The 26,529-nt window shown below is 45.4% G+C and overlaps 1 protein-coding gene, 2 long non-coding RNA genes and 1 other non-coding gene across 11 annotated transcripts in view; 3 read left to right on the top strand and 1 right to left on the bottom strand.

The window, feature by feature from the left end:
• Positions 1 to 1,055: 1,055 nt before the first annotated feature.
• On the bottom strand, positions 1,056 to 24,073 carry Smarcc2 (SWI/SNF related BAF chromatin remodeling complex subunit C2). 8 transcript variants are annotated; one of them, XM_078053323.1, is made up of 30 exons: positions 23,911 to 24,073; positions 21,806 to 21,925; positions 20,967 to 21,052; positions 20,440 to 20,521; positions 20,247 to 20,339; positions 19,087 to 19,156; positions 18,785 to 18,854; positions 16,668 to 16,743; positions 16,388 to 16,519; positions 16,171 to 16,286; positions 15,682 to 15,806; positions 13,868 to 13,927; positions 13,685 to 13,722; positions 13,312 to 13,442; positions 12,971 to 13,042; positions 9,265 to 9,378; positions 8,614 to 8,767; positions 7,833 to 7,925; positions 7,481 to 7,600; positions 7,327 to 7,389; positions 6,704 to 6,962; positions 6,336 to 6,497; positions 6,001 to 6,065; positions 5,665 to 5,797; positions 5,417 to 5,583; positions 4,539 to 4,673; positions 3,130 to 3,511; positions 2,729 to 2,812; positions 2,387 to 2,452; positions 1,056 to 1,832 (listed from the first exon to the last, which is right to left on the bottom strand). In XM_078053323.1, the coding sequence occupies exons 1-30, from the start codon at positions 24,019 to 24,021 to the stop codon at positions 1,756 to 1,758; spliced, it is 3,456 nt and encodes a 1,151-aa protein (XP_077909449.1). In that variant the 5' UTR covers positions 24,022 to 24,073; the 3' UTR covers positions 1,056 to 1,755. The 8 variants fall into 8 exon arrangements, with proteins under 8 accessions (XP_077909449.1, XP_077909450.1, XP_077909445.1 ...); XM_078053324.1 differs by having other exon boundaries at positions 7,481 to 7,597; XM_078053319.1 differs by having other exon boundaries at positions 2,387 to 2,812.
• LOC120888293 (uncharacterized) overlaps positions 22,596 to 26,529 on the top strand; it is a 19,450-nt gene continuing 15,516 nt past the window's right edge. Inside the window, exons 1-2 of the long non-coding RNA XR_005731805.2 lie at positions 22,596 to 23,149; positions 25,876 to 25,917. This is a non-coding gene — a long non-coding RNA (uncharacterized LOC120888293). The remainder of the gene's footprint in view (positions 23,150 to 25,875; positions 25,918 to 26,529) is intronic.
• On the top strand, positions 24,044 to 25,781 carry LOC144378649 (uncharacterized). Its single transcript, XR_013440564.1, has 2 exons — positions 24,044 to 24,789; positions 25,391 to 25,781. It is a non-coding gene; the product is annotated as an uncharacterized LOC144378649 (long non-coding RNA).
• Positions 24,921 to 25,002, top strand: Trnas-cga (transfer RNA serine (anticodon CGA)). The gene has a single exon. It is a non-coding gene; the product is annotated as a tRNA-Ser (tRNA).

Genomic DNA, 26,529 nt, shown 5'->3' with positions numbered 1-26,529 from the left:
GGAAGGCCTTTTGTGGGAGGAGCCTGGGATTGTTGACTAGGGCTAAAGCCAAGCCATGTTAGCACTTCCTGAGCCTGTCATCACACTGGCAGGGCTGGGGGCCAATAACAACAGAAGTGAGAGACTGCTTCCTCCCTAATAAGGGAAGGAATGAAGCTTCTACTTCTAAAGGATAAAGATACAAAATCTCTATGTTATGGGCATGTCCTTCCAAGTCTCAAGCAGCTATTTTTAGGGCAAGTGAGAGTCTCTGCTGCTACAGCAGTGCCCAGTCCTGACAGCTCGTCTGCCTTCAGTGGAGAACCGCACAGTGTCTGTAGGCCTTGTAGTTTGCAAAGTGCCTCTCCAGCCCTGTGAATGGTGAATGCCCCTGTGAGGTACTCTAGGAATGCTGCCCCCAGTCCGATCCCCCTGCCTAACAGTCACAGGTAAGAGAACACAGAGGCATCCACAAGATGGAACTGAAAGCAAATTAATTTATAAAAAAAAAAAAAAAAGAAAAAAGAAAGGAAAAAAAAAAGAAAGGGAAGAAAAGAGAAAATTTACAGAAAACTTTGAACAGAAGAAAGGTGCCAAGATGCACAGGAAGAGAAATATGGGGACATGAGGAACAAAGGGCCTGGTAGGAGGAACCAAGAACTGGTGTAGAGCCTGGAATCCCATTTGCCTCCATGTCAAGGGGCAGGGGGAGAAGGGGGCACCTGGAATGGGGAGGCACTGGAATCCAGGGAGCAAAGCCAAGCTGTGATGTTCCCAAACCTGGGTCCTCATCTGGAGAAACCCTATTAGTGAGGTCTGCCAGTCTTGGTGGGAGCGGGCAGAGTTTGGGAGTGCCCCAGACAAGTCTTAAGAAGGAGGTGATTAAGTGCTTTTCGAAATCTTCAGGTTTTAAAAAGTTCCCATTGTCTTACAGCTCCCCCTTCCATACCTCGTAGAAGCTTATGGATACAACTCGGAGAAGGGAGGAAGAACAGCTCCTAGCGCCCTTCTTCTCTTACCTACCACAGGAGTCCCCCCCCAAAATTATTTACCCACCAAATACACATACGCTGACATCAACTAAGCAGGTGACTTTTAAAACAAACACGAAACTGACATTCAGAGGGAAAGGGATCAGTGGCTGAGTTAGGGCGGCCTAAACAGCCACTTTGAGGAAGCAGGAGAGAATGGGTACGAATGATCAGGCAGTGGGTGAGGGGAGCTGACTCAGTTATTCCCAAGGGGCTTGGGGCGAAAGGTTTGGAACCTTACTCCATCCCCAGAGCTCCCCTTAGAACCGTAATTTCCCTTTCTTAAAACTTAACCTCCCCCCTCAAAAAAATGTAAAAGTTGGTTGTTTTTTAGTGAGCTAAAGGGAGCTCCAATGTGGCTTTTTAAAATCTTCCTTTTGAAGGGCTTAATTTTTTTTTATCTGTAAAAAAATGCAATAGTTTTAAGGGGGGTGCACCCTTAGAAGTGGTTAAGTAGAACCTTGTATAAACACCCTTCCCCTGCCCTTCCTTCCTTTGAGGGCAGCAATCCCATCCTATCCTCTCTCCCAGACATTAGAAACATCTTTTAAACAGAAGTCCTTGAATAATCCAATATAAAAGTACATGCCTCTGCTGGGCATGGAAGGGGCTGTGGAGGGGCAGGAGGAGCTTTCCTTACGTAGTGATGAACTCTCCATCTGGGGAAGGGTCCCAGTGGGGAAGGGCTGTTCCTGGAACTGTGATCTCCGTGGGGGGCAAGGGGGAAAGATGTCTGGCTGGATCCTCACTGTGGAGGTGGTACAGGGGTGACTGTCCCTGGACTTGGGGCCGTGGGGTCTGGAGGCAGGGGAGTGCCTGGGTCTGTGGAGAAAAGGAAGAGGAATCAGTTGGGATAAGCAGCTGAGAGGGATATAGACCCAGGTTCCACATACAACCAACCAGGCAGGGCATGCAGTGGGTGGGTAGATGAATGAGGTACCCACAGTGTACAACTTCCTTTTCCCAAAACCCTCTTCTACCTCACCATTGGAAAAACTGATAATACCCTAAGTCATCTCTTGCCCCAAAGGAACTCTAAATGGGGCATTGAATGTGATGGGAACAAGCAAAGGGATGCTAATCATCATGCAAACAGACAGCTGTGTTTCAAGTTTACGACTGAGATGCTCTCTGCCACAGGACTCCTCCGTGACCCACCAGTGAAAGGCCCCAACGTCATCCCAGAGTTGGCAGCTGCCAGGTTGGGGAATGGTAGAGGACAGCCAGAAAGGCCCTTCCTCCTGCATTCTAATTTTACCAGAGTATTCAAATAAAGATTGTGGAAATTCTAGTACCTGACCCCTTCCGCACCAACCTTCCCTCCCCCCATGTGGACCCCTCTCCCTCACCCTTCTCCCCTCTTAGCCCCTTCTCACCTGGCAGTGGGCTGGCACTGGGCAGGAGGTTGCCCTGAACAGCTGCCACAATGGCAGGGCTCTGGGCTGCGGCGGATCCGAGCCCCGGCCCGAGAGGCAAGGAAGATGGCATGGTGGTGGTCGCCGGCAGGTTAGGATGTAGAGGGTTCGCCATGGACACAGGCAGGTTAGGTGGGGGGAGTGTGCCCGGGGCGAACGGGAGATGGTGATGATGCCCATGCAGGTTAGGAGGAGGGGGAAGGTTAATACTGATGGAGTCAGCTAGACTACCAAATGGGATGATGGATGGAGCAGGAGGAGGAGGAGGCGGCATGCCAAAAGGCAAACCCAAAGGAGCATTACCCGCCACGCCTGGGTGCCCGCTGCCTGGCACTGCCCCTGGCATCATTGAGGGAGGAGTTTGTTGGTTGGGGAACGGTGAGGGGCCTGGCAATGAAGAGAGAGGAAGGTTAGAGGAGTAAAATCTCACTCACCTATTCACTTTCACAACAAGGACACTCTAGCCACTGCTTGGTGCCACGTTCCATTTTCCTGACACTAGAATAAAGGGTACCTCTTAGAACAAAATTCCAAAGGTCTGGGTTTGGGGAGAAATGCCTGCTGGCTTAAGGACATAATAGAAGTAGGACCATCTATAAGAAAAAGCTAATCCATTATCTCTAGGCCCATCATGTCTTCCCTCTGCAGGCAACTGTGATGTTCACCTGGCTCCTGGTGAGCCAGTTCCCAAACCTACCACTTACCATGGGGTCCAGGGGGGGGTACCCCTGGTGGGACTGCCCCAGGCTGGGGGGCTCCAGTTGGTTGTGGCTGCTGTGGCCCTGCTGTTGGTCCTGCCTGCCCAATCTGTTCAGAAGGGCCCAAGCTTCCAGGAGGGGCCCCACTGCCAGTAGGAGCAGGGGCCACAGAGGCTGGAGCCACAGCTAGGCCATGAACTGTGGGTGGCCCAGCAGCCCCTGAGGGGGGTATAGGCTGGGAGCCTGGAGGCAGGGTTGGTGGTGGCTGCTGCTGCTGTTGGTGCATCTGCTGGAAGTGCTGCTGCCGTGCCCTCATCTCCGCATACTTCAGCTGCTCCATGTGGAAGGCTTGTCGGTCTGCCAGGAGTTGCTGCCTCTGATACTCCAGCTGCCAGTGGCAATTCAATGTTCTTATTGGCTTTTCATATGACCCCTAGGCAAATGTCTCACTCTCTGCTTTCTCAGAGATCCCATCTCCATGCTGGTGCTTCCCCAAATCTAACCCTGTGCTTCCTCTGTCCCCGCCCATTTCACCTCCTGTAAATTCCATGACCTTTTTTGACTCCTTGCTGCCCACATCACTTCTTACTGCATTCTAGTCACTCTGGTGGTAGCCCTGGCTCATTTCAACTCCCAAACTTTTAACTTACTATTACCTTGATTTGGCAAATGTTTCCAGTTCTTTTCAACTGAAGTTCTTTTCTTCCTCCAAAACTGGCTAGAAACTTACTATTTTTAAGAAGCCATCTGAGCTCAATTCACTAGCCTCTGAGCTTTGACTTTATTCTGTGATTTCTCAGGCCTATATACTGGATACGAAACCTCTCAATTTGAACTGGCCAGATACTTTAAGCATTGTTAACTGTTTCAGATGTCTCCTTATCATACATTTGATGTCTCCAACTAAAATTCTGAGGGTAGGATCCCTATCTTCTATTTCTTTTAAAGTCCTTTCAGAAACAAATTGGTTCAATAACCTGTCTGGCCCATTCCCTTTCCAAGTTCATGTTTTGAATCTGAAATCCCCAACCTCTCATCATCTCTCCAACCCATTCAATAACTTGATAAAGATTTATTGAGTCTACTATGGGGCAAACCAAACTCTGTTCTAGGACCTGGAGATGCAGCAACCAAAAAGCCTGACTGGCATCTCTGTTCCATGGAGCTGACTTTTGTAGGACCTCAGTCTACAGCTTCATGTATGAGGCCACTTTTCCTTGATTGCCTGAGACTGGCTCTCTCTGCCTTGACCTGCTGCTCTCCCTTTTGCTTTAGAGCCTTATCATTCTCAGGCTTTCTACCCTACTGTTTCTCCCTCTCCCTCTCCCTCTCTCCTCCTTTTTCTCTCTCACACCCAGTTCAGTCTCTAGATGTGGTTCCAAGCTCCTGATGACCCCCTAGGGGAGGCTACTCACTGCTTCCCGCTCCCGGTCCATTATTGTCTCCAGCTCCTCAAAGTGCCGGAGTTTGATCTCCAGTTTTTTCATCTGGGTCTCCACCAGCAGGGCCACCAAAGATTTGATCTTTCTTTCCTCAACAGCAGCCAAGTGCTAGACAAGGAGGGGTGGTATAATATGTCAAGGGGAGAACCTAGCTGCAGACGTTTCTGGGGAGACAGGGTAGGGTGGTTGCTGGTAGGTTTAAGAATGAACTTGGCTGGGCATAGTGGCATATGCCTATAATCCGAGCGACTCAGGAGGCTGAGGCAGGAAGGTCACAAGTTTAAGGCCAGCATTAGCAATTTAGTGAGACACTATCTCAAAATAAAAAATAAAATGAATTGGGTATGTAGCTTAGTGGCAAAGCACTCCTAGGTTAATCTCCAGTACCAAAACAAATAAACGAATAATCCCACCCTAATTTCTGTGGTCACAACCCAGGCTTGATTTTTTTTTTTTTTTTTTTTTAAAACAGCATGAAGAGGGGCTGGGGTTTTGGCTCAGCGGTGGAGTGATTGCCTCACATGTGTGCAGCCCTGGGTTCAATTCTCAGCACCACGTAAAAATAAATAAATAAAATGAAGGTATCGTGTCCAACTACAACAACAATAAATAAACCTTAGAAAAAAAAAAAAACAGCATGAAAAATAGAGTGATAAGGATTAGACAAAGTCAAATGCAGAGCTGGAAACAGGCCCAATATTAAGAGCTTTAAAATGCTTAGAGATGACTAACTCTCAGAATAAAACAGAAAATAAAATTGTTTAAGGGATGAGCAAGGAAGGACTTCCTCTAAGCGAAATGATTAGAGAAGTGGGCCACTTCTTCTCAGAATCTTTGGGAACTGGTCTCACCTTGGCCTTCACTGCAGCGGCAGCCAGAGCAGCAGCGGCAGCAGTGGAGAGGTTACCCTCACCAATATCCCGTTCCACCTTTGTCTTCCTTTCCCCCTCCGACTCCACCACTTCCTTTAATATTTCCTCCTGTCCTTCCTTTGGTTCCTTCTCCTTCTCAGAGTCAACTGGACCAGGACAAGACCTGCGTTAGTCCTATACCTTTACATCTTTTTCTGTACCCACACCCACCATTCAGGGAGGCTTACCTATCGGGTCTCCATCACTCTTCTCTGACTCCTTCTCACTGTCGCCTTCTTTTCCTTTCTCTTCATCCTTCTTGGGAGCCTCACTTGTTTTCTCCTTTGCTTCCTCCTCTACAACCCCTCCTTCTCGGGGTTCCTGACATCCCAGTAGAAGAAAAGAAAGACATTAGGAGCTGAGGAGACTAGCTCTTATACAAAGGGCCTAGACTGGGGACTGACTTTACTCCTTTTACTTCAGGGGTGATCTGGCTTTAGGAGACTGCCCTTGCCACCAGCTTCCCCATCACCACCAAGCTGTGCCTGGCACCCCCTCCCAGCTCGAGGTCAATCCCTCTATACCTTGGGCTCCTTCTTTTCCTCTGTGGCCTGGCCCTCTGCCCGTGCCTCATCGGTCCCGCTCTCCTCTAGGCCCAAGGGGAAAGGTAAAGAAAGGGGAGGTGTCAAAGCATGCGAATGACACTTTTCCAACAACCCTTTACCAGCCAAAATCTCAGTGAGAGGACCAGTAGTAGCCAAAGCCCCTAACGTGAAATCCTGGGGAAAATAAAAACCCCACCAATTCTCCCACTGGAATTGTGCCCTGATGCCACCATGGAGCAGGGACAACAGAGGGATGCAAGGTAACTCTGACTCTTGGGAAAAGGGGAGAAACCTAGAAACTTGCCAGGCCTTACCAATGCGCTCAGGCTCATCGGAGGTGGTTCCTGCAATGCCACTGCTTTCCAGACCAAAAGCTGGGTCAGCCTTGCCTGTCACTTTGGCTGCTTCTTCCACTTTCCGAACATGGGCCTCCACCAAGGCTGTGGGCACCTCTTCCTTCATTTTGGAAAACTCTTCTGTAAGACCCAGAAGAGATAAGGCTGAGATGACCAAGGTGGGCAGTTCTAGCTATCCCTATGAAAGCTTCCTCACAAGCCCAGCTTTTCTTCAAAGACCAGAATAGAGCCTAGACAGGTTCCTAAGCTGAGGCCAGCAGGGCAGCCAAACTTCTGAGGGTTTCAAAGCAAACTAAGAAGGCTGGGTCACCACCACCCCCAAATACCTAGGGCTGACTTTGCAGCTGCAGAAGCGACTCGGGGATCGACGACAGAGGCCAGAAAGGCAACCGTGCTCATAACAGGGTTGCCCGACTGACTGAAGGGGATGGGCTGGTAGGCCAGGGGGCCCAGGGAGGCCTCTGAGTCTTCCAGGTAGGGGTCTTCAATGGGAAGGCGAAGAAAATGCAAGATACATTCGTCCTGCGTACGGCTTCCCACATGCTCGGATACTTTGTTCCAGTCATCCTTGTACATTTCCAGGGCCTGGTGGTAGTGGTGGAGACACAACTCCATTTACTTAGCCACTTTCTCGAAGGTCAAAACCCCCATCCTACTAAGGGCAGCTGGCTTCAAAGCTCTCTGTGTTCTGTTTTTTTGAGTACTCTGCTGGGTCCAAAGGGGATCTCCAAGTAGCACTAAGAAAGGATATAAAGTTAGTAAAATGACTCCAATCCTTGGTCTGGAGCCATTCCTGGACAGATGCTATGGGTAGTGGGATGGGGGGACCAGGGCACAATTTTTCTCTGCTCACAGCAGATTCTATAAGCCCTCCTCACTCACAAGCATGACTGGCACCCCAGCCACTTTTGCTTTTGCAGCAGAATTCTCCTTTTCTTGCCCCAATTACCTCCAGGAGTAGCAGGGTTTCCTGTTCTGTCCACTCTCGAGTAGCACTGGCTGCAGCTTTGCTCTACAGGAGAAACATGGACGGGTCAGGAGAGAGGAGCCTGGGACCTGTGGGGAGGAAAGGTCCTCTACCCCAGGTCAGCCACAACTCATACCTTGGAGGGAACATTCTTCTTTGTGTACATGTCTGTGCGCAGTCCAAAGTTCTGCATGTCTGTTGGTTTCTCTTTGCCTTTGTCAGGAAAGTTGAGCATTTGTTGGGAAGCAGAGCTCTGCTATTTGTGGAGGGGAAAGAAAGAGGTGAGTGGAGGTGACCCCAGGGAGCCAGGGGCAGACAGAAAGAAAAAACAGACAGAAGGAGCTTCCTTCCCAAAGCCAGGGATGCTCTGGGTGGGACTTCCTCCCTCACTGCTGTAGCTCCTCTGCTCTCATGTCTCTTCTTCCCAGGCAGGGCCCCCCCAATAAAGGGGCAAATAAGAAGCCCAGCGGGGTCTGCACCCCACCTACCAGCTCTGGCTTGCCCTTAGCCGTCTCTGGCACCAGGTCATCCAGCTCTTTGCCCTTCCGCCCAGCCTTGGTATCAGCATCAACCTGGCGGCCCTGGGGGACAGAGCTTGGCGTCATGGAGGCTGGGCAGGAAATGGCCAGGCCAAGGCCCTGGAGGCCTCAAAACCAAATGCTGGGCATTCATGGGGGCATTCATGCCACTGTTCCAAGCTCCCTCCATGATTAATTACACAGGTAGTTGGCATGATATTCACTTGAATTCACATGTACCTTTATAGGTTCTCTTAGGAGCTGGACAATTAGGTTCAAATCTTAGATTTGATATTCTGTGACCTTGGGCAAGCCACATAGTCTTTCTCCTCTTAAATTTTGTATTCGGTGAAATGGAAATGTTAAAAAAAAATGGAGGTGGTAATAATTATGAGGCAAAAATTAAAAAATGTGGAAAATGACAAAATTTTAAAAGTTCACACAAATTAATTTTGAGATACTAATTTTGAGACATTTTTCTCTATCTGCTTCATCCCCTACATTAGCCTGTCTGCTTCCTGAGGACATGAAGTGACTCTTCTCCCTCAGCAAGTCCTCATGGCCTTAAATACTGAGGCTGAGAGAAGATGCTAAACACATGGGGCTGATTCCTGTGGCCCTGTGCATACCATGGAAAAGGAAGAAGCCTCAAAGCACTCCTGAAACATTACCCTATAAACCAGAAAAAGAAAAGTCCAAAGAGACCCAATCTTACCCACCCCTATCCTGTCCCCACAGTCCCTCACCCTACCTGTGGGGTTTTGGGCTGCAGAGGTACCAGCCCTGATGGCGTGTCAGCCAAGACATGGAAGTGAGAAGTGGGTGGAGGCCCCATTGGGGTTGGTCGACTCTCAGCATCCACCTGGTAGTTAATAAGACCCCATTGTTCTAGGAAGGCATGGACCCTATAAGAAAGGCAGTCAGTGTTACACAGCATAGTCAGAAAGGTACATGAGGAGGAGGCTGGAGGCCTCTCCCTCTTACCCTGTTTTTTGTTCATTCTATTCCCATCATTCACCAGTGACACCTAAGCACTCACTCTACCCTGGACCCTCCTCCATAGCAACTACCAACTAATAACTAGTAAAACTGAACCATGGGTTGGGGCTGTAGCTTAGTGGTGGAGCACTTGCCTAACATGTGCAAGGCACTGTGTTTGATCCTCAGCACTACATAAAAACCCTAAACCACTATCTTTCAGCTACAGACATGTTTTTCTTTCTCCTTCTATTCTACATTTCCAATCCCTCAAGTCACTTATTCCTCTATCCTGTACTTGGTCTTTCTCTAGAGGTATTCTCCTGCCAGTTCCCCTATGTTTCTTGTAGGCATCTCTAGTTCTGCCAAGACATCCACAGGGAGACATCCTCCCATACCCCTTTGCCTCAGCTGCAAGACCTACCTCATGATGGCACAGACGTCACCTGCCAGGTTCCGACGGCAGGCAGTAGAGGTGAGATATTCCTGAGGGTTCAGTCGGTAAGTGTCAATCATGAAGTTTCGATAGGCCAGGTAGCTTACAAGAGACAGAGAAAACAAGAAGAAAAATAAATGTTGGGTGAGGGCTGAAGAGTAGGAAAAATGATAAGAACTAATGACTCAGCTGAAGATGTAGTTCAGTGGTAGAATGTTTGCCTAGCATGTGTGAGGTTCAATCTGCAACAAGAACAAAACTAAAGACCCATTCTGCATGAGAACGATGGAAAAGAGTAGATTTTTTGAGTCAATAAATACTGGAGTGTCAGTATTTATTTATTTATTTATTTATTTATTTATTTTTAAAGGTAATTTTTTTTTTAAAGAGAGAGTGAGAGAGGAGAGAGAGAGAGAGAGAGAGAGAGAGAGAGAGAGAGAGAGAGAGAGAGAGAGAGAGAGAGAATTTTTAATATTTATTTTTTAGTTCTCGGCAGACACAACATCTTTGTTGGTATGTGGTGCTGAGGATCGAACCCGGGCCGCACGCATGCCAGGCGAGCGCGCTACCGCTTGAGCCACATCCCCAGCCCCTAGTGCCAGTATTTAAAAAGTGCCTCTCCACCTCATGTACAGTCACAAGAATGGGAAGTTATATTCCATGTATGTATAATACATCAAAATACATTCTACCATTAAGTATAACTAAAAAGAACAAATAAAAAAAATACTGAGTGCCTGCTATATGTTAAATGCAAGGGATTCAAACTTTTTTTTTTTACATTTTTCCTTATTTATTTACGTGGTTAACAAGGATCGAACCCAGGGGCTCTTAATCATTGAGCCACATCCCTAGCCCTTTTTTTCTTAAATTTATTTTTTTACTTGTTCTAATTAGTTATACATGACAGCAGAATGCATTTTGATTTATTGTACATAAATGGAGCACAACTTTTCATTTCCCTGGTTGTACATGATGTGGAGTCACACCATAAGGGCAGTCATACACGTACCTAAGGCAATGATGTTCATCTCATTCTACCATCTTTCCTACCCCAGCCCTTTTTAATATTTTATTTAGAGACAGGGTCTTGCTGAGTTGCTAAGTGCCTTGCTAAATTGCTGAGGCTGGCTTTGAACTTGTGATTCTCCTGCCTCAATCTCCAGAGCTGCTAGTATTAAAGGCATGCTCTACCGTGCCCAGCCTTATTTGCTTTTTTGTTTAGGGTACCAGGGATTGAACCTAAGAATGTTCTACAGGTGAGCTACATTCCCACACACTTGTGGTCCTCATGCTTTAGTCTCCCAAGTTGCTAGGATTACAGGAATGCACCACCACACCCAGCTACATCCTCAACCCTTTCTATTTTTTGACACAAGATTTTAATTAAGTTACCATCACATTTGGCTTTGTGGGATTTTTTTAGGTTAATGAACTATTAACTTAGTTATAATTGGGGATGTTTTACCCAACTTTTGAACAAGGAACCTAAAAGTAAGAAAAAGTGCCTTTGTTTCCAAAATCAGATGTTAAAATGAAGTTTTTATCCATGCATCCAGGTTGTCAGCATGATTTCAGAGAAAGAATTTAGGCTTTGAAGTTAGAAAGATTTACATTCAAATCCCCAATCTACTATGATGGTCTTGGCAAATTACTGCTCTTTCTTGAAACTCAGATTCCGCGGCTCTATAAAATGAAATGTCCACTGAGGATTAAAGAGGTCTGTAAAGTACTAGTATAGTGTCTGATATATTGTAGGAGCTCAAAAATTAGTAGCTGTTATAAGGTACAGTGTAAAGTTTGAGAATAAAACCAGACTAAAGGATACGGATTCCGGTTTTACTGACTGTGAATTTACCTGCAAGTGACGTAGATATTTATACCCTAGTTTCCTAATCTGTAAACTGGAGGTAATAACAGTAACCACATCTGAGGTTAATGTAAAGATTATATTAGCTGCATATGGTGGCACACACCTGTAACCAAAGCAGCTTGAGAAGCTGAAACAGGAGGATCATGAGTTTAAAGCCAGCCTCAGCAATGGCGAGGCACTAAGCAACTCAGTAAGACACTGTCTCTAAATAAAATACAAAAATAGGACTGGCCGGGCATAGTGGCTCACGCCTGTAATCCCAGAGGTTTGGGAGGCTGAGACAGGAGAATCTTGAGTTCAAAGCCAGCCTCAGAAATTGCACCAAGATGCTAATTAGCAACTCAGTGAGACCCTGTTTCTAAATAAAATACAAATTAGGGCTGGGGATGTGACTCAGTGGCCAAGTGCCCCAAGTTCAATCCTGGGACCAAGAAAAAAAAAAAAAAGATTAAATTAATGCCTATAATCCAGCAATTCAGGAGGCTTAGGCAGAAGGATCAAAAGTTAGAAATCAGCCTGGGAAAATTAGTGATACTCATCTCAAAATACAGAAAGCCTTTAAGAGGGACTGAGGATGGCCAGGCATGATGGCACACACCTGTAATCCCAGCAATTTGGGAGGCTGAGATAGGAGGCTGGCATGTTCAAAGTCAGCCTCAGCAATTTAGTGAGGCCCCAACTTAAAGAGACCCTGACTCAAAATAAAAAGGGCTGGGGATATGGCTCAGCAGTTAAACACCCCTGGGTTCAATTCATGGTACAAAAAAAAAAAAAAAAAAGGCTGAGGATGTAGCTCAGTGGCAGAGTGCTTATATAGCAAGCACAAGGCCCTGGGTTCAATCCCCAATATCTTACAAAAAGGAAAAAACTGGTTGTTTGTGGTGCACACCTGTGATCCCAGTGACTCAGGAGGCTGAGGCAGGAGGACCACAAGTTGGAGGCCAGACCCTGCCTCCAAGTTAGGTGTAGTAATGCATACCTGTAATCCCAGCAATTTGGGAGGTTGAGGTAGGAGGATTACAGGTTCAAAGACAGCCTGGGCAATTTAGCAAGACACTTTCTCAAAAAAAATAAAAAGGGCTAGAGATGTGGGTCAGTGGTAGATCCCCTGGCTCTCATCCCCCTCATCATATATCTATTCTGAAGTATCCACAACCGCACAATTGCCAAATCTCATCTAAAGCCAGTTTGACATAGCCAAACCTCAAAGGAGATAAATCCTCCTGAGCACTCTTCATCTCTTAATTCACAGATTGGTCTTCCCTTGGTTCCTTCTCTTGTTTTTCCTAGCAAAATATACTCTCATATGGGCTGGGGCTACAACTCAGTGGTGGAGGGCCTGCCTTACATGCATGAGGCACTGGGTTCGATTCCTCAGAACCACACAAAAATAAATAAATAAAGATATTGTGTCCATCTACAACTAAAAAAACAAAAAAACAAAAAGACTATTCTCAGAGACAGCCTGATAATAAACATTTACCCTTTAGTCAAAGCTATTGCCTATGCTACAGTTATACTTAGTTTTTGGATTTAAAAGCTCTGTACCCTGTACAGAATTTGAAGCTCTAGAACAACTGGAACAGGCATTTGTTTTACACAGAAGAATACACTTTAATATCCATCATCCTTAGGTAAACCCTTCTAAAGAACATGCATCTAAGTGCTGGGCTACAGCAGGTATCATGTTTTCATAAGCTTAGCACAATGCCTGAGGTAGATGAAGTTCAAGAAAAGTTTGCTTAACTGAACAGTCTGGATAAGGAAGGATGAAAATGGGGATAGGAAGAAGAAAAAAATCATGAGTTGAAATTTCCTTACATCTCTGGAGTCTTGGACTTATTCTTGCCGTTAAAGAACTCAGGGAGAGCCCTCCGCTCAATGGCATGAACACTGCAAGAGAAGGCAAAATAGATTCAGAAGGTGCCAGGGGAGGGAAAAAAGTCCAAAAAGGAGGAAAAGTCTATAAGGTGGGGAGGCAAACAGTTCAAAACTAGGAAGAAATGAGAAACTTGAGGATTTTCAAGAAACCAGGAGCTCTTCTAAAACTGAAGCACACCCTGGTCTATCTCATGGAAGAAAATATTTGTTTGGATAAGGCAAGGGGAAAAAACAACCCACTGATCCCTGGAAGAAGGAAAATAAGAACCTAATGATAATACCTGTTGTAATCAAACCAGGCAGCATAGCTAGGAATGATGATGTGGTGGGTCTGCTCAGTCACATTGTCCTCATGCAGATCTGGATTCTTGGTCTGCTCCCCCTTGTTCCCCGTACTGCTTTCATCCTCATCCTATGAGTATGGAGGCTGCTGGACACAGCATTCCCACTTCCCCCCAGCAACCCTTTGCTGTTCCCACAGCCCAGGAATGTGGACACTAAGAATGGGTGATAGGTTGAGCATAATGGGCCCCAGGACATGGAAGGGGTAAGAGTTTTGAGCAACAGCTAGGATTAGTCTATGGTGGTAGAAGGAACTTATAATCACAAATCAGAATCACATAGAGAGGTAGGGCCTCTCTAAACTGGCTCCACCTTGCCCGTGGTCTCCATGCCTTCATCCTCCTGCTCATCTGAAAGAGAAAGAGAGAAAGATGTAAGGCTGGAGCCTACTAAGGGGCAGGAGGGTCCTATTGGAAAGCCTTGTCAGGTTAGGGGAAGGTGGCAGCTGAGCCCTACTGGAGCCTCATGCCTGCCTTGCTGCAGCTCCCATCTTACCTAGGTCAGTCATGGTGCCTCCTTTGACTGGGGCTGACTCCGAGTCCTTCTTAGTATTGACTGCCAGAAGAAAAAGTCATTTTATCAGACACTGCCAAAACCAATCTCTTATCCTCCACTGTTAATAGTTCTAGAGATATCACTTTCACTTAATAATTTTCTCCATTTGATCACAAAATATACTAACTCCCTCTGGTTACAATCAATCTAGTGCTTGAAACTCACTTGCTACTTTACTCATTATCTTCAACCAAAAATTCAATTAACTTCTTTATCTATGTATATGTAAAAGTCATTCTTGTTTTTGATAGATCCTTATCTCCATCATTTATATATCGATAAGCTCACTTTTGTTTTTTTTCTTTGGTACCAGGGATTAAACTCAGGGGTACTTAACCACTAAGCCACATCCTCAGCCCTATTTTGTATTTTATTTGGAGACAGGGTCTCATTGAGTTGCTTACCACCTTGCTTTTGCTGAGGCTGGCTTTGAACTCGTGATCCTCCTGCCTCAGCCTCCTGAGCCTGTGGGATTATAGGCACATACCACCCTGTGCCTGGCTAAACTCACTTACTCTTAATGGACTGAGATAGAGTCTGAACAAAGTCACTTTGTAGGGGAGTTAAGTGGTTAGATCTTAAAACTTTTTTTCCTCACCTTTCTTTTGTTTAAATTTCTTTTTTTGTGGTGCTAGGAACTGAACTCAAGGTCTTACACATGCTAGGCAAACACTACCACTAAACCTTATCCCCTGCCTACTAATTGTGATCCTGTGATCTTGACTATCCCTGCTCTATTTTTTTTTGGTTCAGGGGATTGAACCCAGCCTTATGCGTGATAGGAACATGCTCTACCACTGAGATACACCCCCAGCCAGACTTCAAACATTTCTGAAAGCAGAGGAGTTTCATGAACTAAATTTATAGACAAAATGTTAGGACAAAACATAGGTACAGAGGTGAGTTGATCTGAGGAGGGAAGAAGTGGGGAATACTTCTCTCTCAGCCACTTTCCAAACTCTACCCCTCAGATATATTTCTGGAATACTTGGGGCTAGTCTATGGAATACAGATTATAAACCAGTATTATAGAGCAATGGTCTCCAAAGTTGGGTTCTCCAGTAGGACACAAAAGATGATCCACTTTAGGATCACCTATAGGAAGAAACTATTAGAACTTGTCTTTACCTTTGTTTTTATTATCCTTTACATTTTTTCCATTTTTTAAAAAAATTATTTTAGTTGTAGATAGACACAATACCTTTATTTTCTTTACCTTATTTTATATTTTTATGTGGTGCCAAGGATTGAACCCAGTGCCTCACTTGTGTGACGTAAGCGCTCCACCACTGAGCTACAACCCTAGTCCCCACTTTTCCATTTTTCAAGATAATATTTGCATGTGTTTTATAATGGTTCCAAAGTAGTGGCTTAATAGTACATGTAAGGGCTAGTGATGTAGCTCAGCACTACAGTATATATAGCCTAGCACATGTGAGGCCCTGGATTTGATTCTCATGACTGCACCAAAAAAAGAGAGAAAAAGAGAGAGTTTGTGTGTGTGTGTGTGTGTGTGTGTGTGTATTTGGAGACAGCTATTACTAGGCACAAAACAAGTCCACAACCAGATATGAATGGGAAGTGAGAGGATTTTCCATGGTAATGATAACAATTTCAATAACCAGCTAGATTGAAGGGAAAGCAACTTGTAGACTTGGAGCTAAACCTGGGAAATCAGCCCGCTCAGGAGTTTGGCACTGGAGTGGTAGGATAGGGAGTAGGTATGGGTCCCAGGAGCTTGGCTTCGCCTGTACCTGTTTTGGGCAGGGTCACTTCTTCTACATTGGGGACGGGAGAGGGCTCATCCATGTCCTTTGTCAGGTCTTCTTGCTCTTCCTCTCTGTGGCCACGCTTTGACTTAGTGTAAGGTGTTGAGGGACTGAGAATGAAAGAGAATACCTGGTCATCCTTGCACAAAGTGCCCCTGAAAATTGGGGTCAAGTGAAGGGAAACTAGAGAGAATCTCAAGGGTAGAGTTGAGCACAAAAAGAAATCAGTAACTGCAGAGTGATGGGAGATGGCAAAGCCTTTTTATTTGGTGATTAAGACCTCTTTTAAGCTTACTGGTAGCTGGGACTAGAACTAACAACTGGGCCCCTAAAGATCTCATCTATTTCTGTCAGTACAGCTGCAGTGTTACACAGGTCAGGGCCCAGTGATTATAGAAAGGGATTTATCCATTTTTCCTTTGACATGGTGTGGAAAGAACAGTGAAAGTGGCGGCAGGTTAGGGGTTGGCATACCCTTTCTTAGCATTTTTCTTCTTAGCTTCTGGGGTTGGTGAAGGAGAGGGGGAGCGCTTTCTCTTCTTATAGTTCCCTCCTTTCTTGTCCCTTCGATCTGAATCTGGGCTATTCACCTGAAGGACAAAGAATTGAGACAAATGTCAGTCTATAATCCTCAGTGAAGATTTGTTTTGAGACTTAGGCTAAGGTCTCCTGGAAAGAATAGAATTTTCACCTCATCTGTCAATGTCTTAGCTGAAATTTTTTTCCGGCGAGAGACAGGGTTTTTGTCATCATTTACTTCATAGTCTTCCTCATTCATCCATTCATTGAAGGTGTCTGTGTCTAGGATCCATTTAGCATGAACCTAAAGTACAAAAGCAGACTCTGTTGGAGACAGCCTAGAAGTCACAGCTCTATCTAGGGACCCTTAAGAGCACAGAGCCCCCACTTTACCTCCAGAGTGGTCTGGTCCTAGCATTTTTCCTGGGGTAGGGGGTATAAGAAAAACTCACCTTCCTAGGTTTCTCGGGAGTTGGGGCATCTTCCACAGATGCTTCAATTTCACTGGCTGGGATCCATGTGTCATAACTGCCGGGAAAATTTGAGTGTGAAGTACAATCAATGGAATGGAGTTGTAAAATAGAAAAAGTGCAGATTTTTACATTTTTCATTTATAAAAAGTATTGGGTTGTTGGCTTTTTTTGATAAAATTATTTCACAATTAATGTTGGGATTCTTTTCACTATAAAGTAATAGAAGCATACTGTAAAACATTTAAAAAATAGACAACGATGTTTGAGATGATGGATATGCTAATGACCCTAATTTGATCTGTGTACACTGTATATGTATGTCAAAATAACACAATGTGGCCAGGTGGGGTGGTGCATACCTATAATCCCAGCTACTTAGGAGGCTGAAGCAGGAAGATTACAAGTTTGAGGCCAGTCTGGATGAATGTCTCAAAATAAAATAAAATAAAATTTTATTGTATTCTATGTTATTTCATTCTATCTTTACAAGAGGCTCTTTACCACTGACCTATACTCTGCAGCCCTTTTTTATATTTTATTTACAGACAGGGTCTCGTTGAGTTACTAAGTGCCTCACTAAGTTGTTGACGCTGGTTTTGAATTCCCGATCCCCCTGTCTCAGCCTCCCGAACTGCTAAGATTACAGGTGTGTGCCCACCATGCCTGGCATCCCCAGCCCTTTTTATTTTTTGAGTCAGGGACTCAGTAAATTACCCAGCCTGGCCTTGAACTTGGAAGAAGCCTCCCACCGCAACCTCCCAAGCAACCTGGGATTATAGGTTTGTACCACTGGGCCTGACTCAAAAAAAATATTTTTTTAAAGGGCTGTGGTGTAAATCAATGGCAGATTGCTAGCATGTGTCAGGCCAGTACTGCAAAACAACAATTACAACAATTGTGATTTATCAACTAAAAGTAGACTTAAAAAATTGAATGATCTGGGTATGGTGTGCATGCCTATAATCCCAGCAACTTGGAAGGCTGAAGCAGTAGGACTGCAAATTTGAGGCCAGTATCAGCAACTCAGCAAGACCCTAAGCAACTCAGTAAGACCCTGTTTCAAAATAAAGAATAAAAAGGGTGGGCTGGGGATGTGGCTCAAGCGGTAGTGCGCTTGCCTGTCATGCATGCAGCCCAGGTTCAATTCTCAGCACCACATACAAACAAAGATGTTATGTCCACCGAAAACTAAAAGAAAAAATAAATAAATAAAATAAAAATTCTTTTTCTAAAAAAGGGTTGGAGATGTTTCTCAGTGGTTAAGTGTCCCAGAGTTCAATTACAGGTACCAAAGAAAAACAAAAAACAAACAAAAAGAATCAACCTAATATAACTACTCTTGACATTCAGTATATATATTTTTCCTGGAAACACTTTTCTGTACCAATTTGGTTTTACACAATTGTATCATAGTAGATATTATTTTGTTGCAGTTCCTTTGTAATCCTGGGGATAGAATTCAGACCTTATGAGCTATATAAAATCAGTCCCTAGATTTTATTTATTTATTTATTATAAGATGGGGTCTTGCTATGGGGCTTTATGAACTCATGGGCTCAAATAATTCCCTTGCTTTAGCCTCCAGAGTAGCTGGGACTATAAGTCCACACCATTGTGCCTGACTTACATGCTACTTTTTGCCATTATATTCATCTATAAATTATCCATATTATTTTATGTCACCTTAAAGGCCATATAATAGCCCACTGAGTAGATATACAAATTTGTTAAAACATTTTCCTATTGTCAGATTGTTTTAACACTTATCAGAAATTATACTGGGGAACTGGGGATATAGTTCAGTGGTATGGAATTTGCTTAGCTGTTTCCAGAACTCAAGTAAAGAAAACCATCCAAAATACACACACACAGATAATCATTTCACACAAAAAGCTCAAATCCTTTTAGCCTAAGCCTTGTCCAATAAGTCTAAATCTCCCACAAGACAGAGGACTCACATATTAGGTTGGAGAACAAATTAAGTTACCTAAAAATAACCTCCAAAGAGTGCTTTTTTTGCTCTTCAATATGTTCTAGGACTTCTGGTTCTGGCTCTGGCTCTTGTACTTAAACCTGCCCCAGGAACCCATCCTCACCTGTCAGGATAGTAGCCCCAGTGCAGAAGAACCTGCTTATCCCTCTTCATGACTGGTCGTACCCATTCCTCTGGGGATAGAGAGAGAAAAGGGAGACAAGTAAGCTAAAGGGGAACACAAAAAGTAACTCTGGAAAAAGTCTAACTGAGCACTCTCCAGTTGCAGCAGGGGACTTGGTAATAGGAACTTAAGATAGGAAGATTCAGGGTTGAAAAGAGAGAGAAGCCTAGGTACTACATGGTGATTCTTCACCTCCTAGTACAAGCTGTCCACTGCAGAGGCCAGTAAAACCCAGGTCGTACCTTCTTCTAGGTTCCCTGGGACGGGATACACAACATGGGAGGCATTGTTCTTATCCTCAGTGACTGTTCCCTGAATGGCACAAGGAGAAGCAGATCAATACAGTCCTATTTGAATTAATCTTTAGTGTAAATAAACCAATTTAAGATGTAACCATAGATGTGTCTGCTTAATACTCTGCTTAGAGTGGTATTAAAGTTAGTTCCTAGCACACACCAGTTGAGGGGCAGAGGAAAACAGCTGGGATTATGTTAAAAGAGAAAAATTTTAAAAATATTGCTACAAAAAATACCAGTACAGGGTTGGGGCTGTAGTTCTGTGGCAGAGAGCTTGCCTAGCATGTGTGAGGCACTGGATTCACTCCTCAACACCACATAAAAATAAACAAATAAAAAAAGGCATTCTGTAAATCAACAACTACAAAAAAATTAAAAAAAAAATACCAATACAAAAAAGTATTGCTATAGATAATCCTCTGAATAGATAATCCACAACTGGGAAATTTTTAAGTTGACTAAATGTTCATATTAATGGCATCTGCTTGTTATTATTTAGTTCTAAAGAACAGAGATTTCATTTATATGAAATCAGGCAATCTCTAGTTTAGTGGAAGTGGATACTTCTTCCCCCAGGTCTCTAGGAACAGTGATCAAAAGTGTCAGCATTGGGAAATGGGAGAAACAGGAATAAAAGGCTCAATACTTTTTTTTTTTTTCTTCTAGTACTAGGAATTGAACCCAGGGCCTCATGAATGCTAGGCAAGAACTCTAACACTGAATTACATCCCCAGCCCAAGCTCAATGCTTTAACTCTAGTCTTTGCCAAGTAGAGAAATCCACCTATGTAGTAGAAAGTGGTATTTAAGTGTTGCTTTTTGACAATTAAAAAGTATTTTTAATTAACATTACTTCCTACAATTTCTTTATTTTTTATTTGTTCCTTTTAGTTATATATGACAGTAGAATGTATTTTGACATATTGTAGATGGAATATAACTTTCCATTTTTGTGGTTGTACATGATGCAGAGTTACACTAGTGGTGTATCATATAAGAACATAGAAAAGTTATGTCTACTGTCTTTTTTGGAGCTGCTTCTTGATATGGAAAATAGTAGGAAAAGAGTCATGGAATTTCTGAAACCTCTCCTGACCTGCCACTCACCTGGTGTCTCTTGATAATGTCCTTTAATTTCCCCAGCAATTTAGGCTCAATTTCTGGGCACAGAAAAATGTTAGGTCGAGACAGGCAATTATTCTGTGGGATGAAGAAATAGATGAGATGAGGTTATGCGGAAGGAGTCCTTTGGATTCTCACTGAGGGAAGATGATGCATGGGGAAGGTTCATGAGTATTACCTGTACCAAAGACTTCTCAATGGTCATGAACATTTCTACATTGCGGTCCATGCGTGATGGATTCTGGAAATCGTAACGCCGCCTTGTGAAGAGACAATAATCTAGTGAGTGATATAGCTCATGTCTGGGGATAAGGTGAGGGTATGTAACTCCTTAACATGGGAAATTAGGAGGTACTCTTGGTGACAGCTGTTGCCAAAAGAACCCTAGATCTGGGATTCCTGATCTCAACTCCATAAATCCTTCTATACTTAGTCTAAAAGAGTGAAGAAAAGCTTGAGATACCAACCTAAGAATCTCTCTTTCTCTATAACATATATGCTGAGATACACACGCAGACACTCCCACATTCACTCTTGGAATCTCTTTTTACTCTGGCTCCCAACTATTTTTCTGACTGATCTAACAAAATAAGAGACACACAGCATTTCTACCTGTATTCCCCCACCCCAGAAAGACCCCAGGGAATCAAAATAGGAGTTTCTCTTTAATCTAAATATAAGAAGCATAGAGATAAGGCATCTCACCATCCCTGGTCACTCTTGAATTTGTAAGCAGCTGCAAGTATGTGGCATAAGGAGCCTCCTGCTTTGAAATCTAGGAAACATTTGATCTATAAAATCCAGACAGGGAAGAAGTATATGAGAGTTAAATTGTAAATTCTCTTTATCACTTAAAAATCCTTTCTCAAAATCCCATGTTGAGGGCTGAGGTTGTGGCTCAATGGTGGAGCACCTGCCTAGTACATGTGAGGTACTGGGTTCAATTATTTTTATGTCAGTACCACATAAAAAATAAAATAAAGGTATGGTGTCACCATGTGGACACCATCAACAACTTAAAATATTTTTAAAAATTCATGTTGAACTGATCTCCCTCTTAAAACTGTAATTCTTTAACCCTTGAGACAATATAAAGGGTTATATGGCCTAGAAGAGAAAGAAACCAATGTATACAAAGCACCACCTTGTGCCAACCACTTTACTGGGTTACTTCATTTACTATTGGAGAAATCCTATAAGTAAGAATATTAATTCCATCTAGAGATGAAGGAACCAAGACACACAAAGGTTGCTCAAGATCTCTGAGCCATCAAATGGCAAAGCCAAGATTTGAACACAAACCTGTGCAAATTTCAATCTTAAACCCTTTTAACTATATCAAGAGATGCAAGGTAACTTGTTACACAACTATTACTAAGGGAATGGTAAACTGGGGACAAGGCCAAACCACCATACCCTGACCAAGGATAGAGACTGTAATAGGTAACAACCCAAATTTTAAAAATAATGAAAACTTCAAATATTTTTACAAATACAATTCCCTCTCCAATTTGGAGGGCTGATCTCCTTGTTTTTGCACTCACCGGCAGTTTAGTGAGCGGTGCATTGCTGACATGTTTGCCAAAAACTTCTTCCTGAAATTGTAGCAACTGTACGACCAGACTAGACAGGGACTTGTTAGTAGGTGGTTCAGCTTGAATATACTGGGAAAAGGCAGAGAAAGGAAAGAAAAATAGACCCAGATAATGGTTTATCATCTCCCATATTTCTTCCCCAGGGGCTCTGGAAGACTCTGGGGCATAGAAAATGGTGTCTTTCTCTTCCAAAGAATATGGTAGAAAGGAGACCCTAGAAACCTTTAACCAGAAAACTGGATTCTGCTGCTACCAGCCCAAGCTGCCAGGATTGGATGCTGACAGTAAGGAAAGCGTCCTACTCTTCCTCAGCTACACCCTGAAATTGGAGTTGCAGGATCCTGTTTCCTTGGCACCTGATCTCCAGCCAACAGCACAGAGGGTTGTAAAATTCTAAAACTATTAAGTTCAGGCCAGAGAAGCAACACCCCTTAGATGCTCTAAGTGAGGACAACAGTGTATTTCTTAGGGGAACTTTGAGAATGCAACAATTACCCTTACCATGTAGTCTAAAGAAAAAGAAGCAAGGAAGTAAGGTAGGTCAAGCTGAGTGAGTTTGTGCATTCTGCTTCTGCTAGACCTGGGCATAAATGTCTTCCTAGGCCCTCCTAGCTGGGAAGTACCACCTACTCCCAAGCCTGATGAGGAGATGTCTATCCTGAGGAAGCCATATCCAAGACAAGCAACCTTGAGCCTTCTTAAAAAACTTCCCTATCATACTACCTAGCATCCTAGCCTTCTGTTCTAATTTAAAACTCAGTTAGGAGACTTTCTCTTTACCTATTGACCCTTGTTTCCACTGAAAAAAGGACACCTCTCAGTGGGAGGTGTAAAAAGATCTGTAAAGGGAAAGGTAAATGACAAAGAGCTAAAAGCATGAAAGATGAACCAGGTCACAAGCTTTCAATCCCCCTAGGGCGGAGTCTAAAGCCCTAGACTGATTGATCTCCCTTCAAAAGGTTAAAGGTTTCAGAAGTCTGGGAACTAGAGCCTCACATTGGGGTACAGACAAGCCACAGCCTGGCAGCTGTTTGTCAGGATTCTGACTCCAGCGAAACCTGGAGGGATATCAGGGGCAGGCTCATAACCAGGATTAGTGTGGAGTTCTCCTAAATCACCCATCACACTTCTGACAGGCAGCAAAGCTGGGCAGTAAGAACTGGGGAGCTGAAAAAAGCTAGGAAAAAGAACCCATAACTGGGGACAGTGAGAAGGAAGACAGGCAGGCCATCTACAGAAAAAATCGGGCTTAGACACAAAGAAGGCATCAGGAAGAGGCCTGGTAGAAGACAGGTAAGGTTTCTTAAGCCTTTTTTGTTGTTGTTGTTCACTACTTCATTATCCCCAGTTATGGGGTGATGGGGGGGGGACTGGAGATATAAAGCTTATCTGTGCCTCTGGACCCTAAACCCAAAGCAATGCAAATCTAGGCTGCCGGTGACTTCTTTGTGAAGCCTAGGACTGGTCTTAGCAGGGACCACTGCCCAGAAACTCGGTACCCTTCCCCCTGGGAGGTTTTGTTGCCCTTTAGATGGAGGCGAGGTGGGTGATGAGCCGTGAAGACAGGTGATACCAGGGTGGAGACCCTTTCGGCCTGCTCTGTGGCTGTTTACCCTCCTGCTTTCATCATCTCTCTCAGAACATACACAAAGCACCAGGGAGGCCTTAGCCCCGCTGGTACCTGGCTCCGTGGGGAGCCCTGGCGGGCGCAGTGGCGGGTACACTAGAGAGGAGGGGGAAGGCGCCCATTCGGCACCTCGTCCATCCCCCGGCCCGCAGTCTCTCTCGGGAAAGCCGTGAAGGCGATGGCTTAAGGGAGGGTGGGCTGCAGGCACCCGACAGTGGAGAAAAACAGGGACAGAGGGCACAGCGGTGGGGGCGGGGGTGGGGTGGGGGCGGGGAGGGGCGCGGGCGCGCCAGAGGACACGCTGGGGGCTGCCAGGGAGGCCGCTGGGAGGGGCCGGGGCGGCTGGAGGGTGGGCTGGACCCCGGGGAGCCGCGGGCCGCGCTCCCTTTGTCCCGCCCCCGGCCCTCGCGCGGCCCTGCCCGCGTACCTTCTTGTAGTTCTTGCCGAGCCAGAGCCGCACGTTGTCGAACTGGGTCACCGTGTCCGCGGCCTCGTAGTACTTCACGTTGGGGCCGCCGTCCTTCTTCCGCACCGCCATCTTCTCGGGCTCGGGCCCCGCCGCCGCCGCCCGCCCCGCTCAGCTCCCGCCTCCTCCGCCTCCTCCTCCGCCCGCCTCCCGCCGCCTCCCGCCGCCGCGGCCGCCGCCTCCCGCCGCCTGGGCCGGCCCCGGCCCGCGTAGCGCCCCCTGCCGGCAGTCCCGGCGCGGCGGCGGCGGTGGCCCAGCGCCCCGCGCGGCGCAGACCCTGTCGGCCTCCCCGGTGCCGGCCTCCGGGAAAGCGGCTGCTTCCTGGTGGGGGCGCCACTTTCTTGAGAGCGCCCTTTACCCGCCGCGAAGAGCCCTTTCCCTCTTTTTTTGCCTTTCATCCCGGAGTGTGCTAGTCCTCTATCCTATGTAAGGGAGGAAGCCCGTCGCCTGAAGGGGCCCCAACTTATAACCTGGAGTGGTCTTCACTTGGCACGGTCCTAACCTCACGGAGGAGCTTTTATCCCGAAGAACTCCAAACCCCTTTCCCCGAGAAATTCCTTCCCTGCATGCATTACCAAGTGCTGCTTACTCCCTCGTCTCCCTCACCCGCTTCGCCTGTTCCACTCAGTCCCTATCACTCCTTAACCCGAGAAGTCCCCTTAGCCGCCACCGTGAGGGCCCAGACGCTTTCATCAACTGCTTGGTCCGAAGGCCTTGCCATCGATTCTAAGTAGATTTGCGCTCCCTAAGACACCCCCTCATCCACCCACACAAGCAGGAGACTCCCGCCGGGTCAGCCGGTGCACCCGACTCTTTTCCTTTGAGTGGCATAGAGGAGAGGTAAGGAGCGAGGCGGGATAGTCTCAAGGTGTGTGCATGTGGGCCGCGGCCCTGCTTCCTATGGCCCCGCGCCGTCCGCGGTCTCCTTGCGGACCCTTTCTGTAAGCGCGCGGCAAAGCGCGATTTTGGGAGTCACGGTGGCCGAGTGGTTAAGGCGTTGGACTCGAAATCCAATGGGGTTTCCCCGCACAGGTTCGAATCCTGTTCGTGACGGTGGCTTTTTTTCGCCTCCATCTTTCATAGCATATAAGAGGAACCCCTGTACTCGCACGTGTCTGTCCAGCACTTCTCTTTCCGTCTCCATAAAGGTCACATCTTTGCACTTGGGGAGGACTGGGGTGGTCCCAGATCTCGGAAAGCTTAATTATGCAGAGCTGTATTGGCTGCTAGGATGCCAGACCCTCAGAATTCTGTAACTTATGATTTGCTAGCAGATGTTGACACACGTTTCATTCTTTTGAAGGGATGGGGAAGGATTTGAGTGAAGAAGAGTTGAATTTTTTTCAAGGAATGTGAGCTTGTGCAATAATCATCAAACCTGGGATTTCAAGGAAAATAGAGCATCTCTGAATTATCTCTTTCTTTCTTTCTTTTTTTTTAGTACCAGGGATTGAACTCGGGGGCACTCGACCACTGAGCCACATCCCCAGCCCTATTTTGTATTTTTTTTTTTTTTTAGAGACAAGGTCTCTTGAGTTGCCTAAGGGCCTCATCAAGTTGCTTAGGCTGGCTTTGATCCTCCTGTCTCAGCCTCTGGAGCCACCGGGATAACAGGCGTGCCAGGCCGGCTGCACCTCTGAATTTTGTAACTGGAAGTAACACCTTCAAAGTCTGAGGCCACTGAAGACCCAAGAAAGAGGGCATTTTCATTAGTATTTTCTTGAGGCGGACATAGGAGGGGGCCTATTGGAACATAAACACTGCAGATCCAGCTGGAGCCAGGGAGTTGGAAAATAATTTTATTTTTTATAAAGTGCTTGTTGTGTACCAAACTAGGGAATTCATCTGTTCTTATGCTCTCCTTTACTCAACATCACTTAGTTCTTAATCTAAGATACTTGTTTTTGTACTTCATTTCTTCTGCAGTGCATCTTCTCCAAAAAGGATCACAAGAGCAGGCAATTCAGGGTAAGTCAGAGCTTTGTGCACATTTATAAATCTTAAGAGTTTTTCACCCTCATACCACTACTCAGCTGAACTTCCCAGCATCACTCTCACCACTCCAAAATCCTGCATATCCTTTGGGCTCTTCTCCTTGATGCTCTAGATCACTCCAGCTGGAACCTAACAGTCTGTCAACTACCATTCACTGAGTATGATGCAAGGAATATCTTAACATGCTTCCACAAAATTAAGAACAAGTTCTGTTTATTTTGCTTTCTAAATATGTTCTCTAAGGTGAGTTTCAGGTTGGGCCCACCACTTAGCAAAGCTTTCAATTGGGAAGTAGTGGTACTTGTGAGCCATACTAAAGTAATCACACTGCAGCTGACCTTAAGTCTTGCCATGGTTGTTTTTTTGTGTTGCATGATCTGACCCTTTTCTCTCAACAGTCTTCCATTTTATTTTTTATTTATTTTTGCGGTTGTAGGCTTTGAACCTAGAATGCTTTATCACTGAGCCACATCCCCAGCCCTTTAATATTTTGGGTACAGGACCCCCAACTTGGCTCAGCATCCCAAGTCACTAGTATTTCAGGAATGTGCCCCTGTGCCCAGAGTCAATCTTCAATTTTCACAG

The sequence above is a fragment of the Ictidomys tridecemlineatus genome, chromosome 6 (genome assembly GCF_052094955.1).
Source record: "Ictidomys tridecemlineatus isolate mIctTri1 chromosome 6, mIctTri1.hap1, whole genome shotgun sequence".
NCBI lineage: Eukaryota > Metazoa > Chordata > Mammalia > Rodentia > Sciuridae > Ictidomys > Ictidomys tridecemlineatus.
This window is presented reverse-complemented; position numbering and strand designations above follow the sequence as displayed.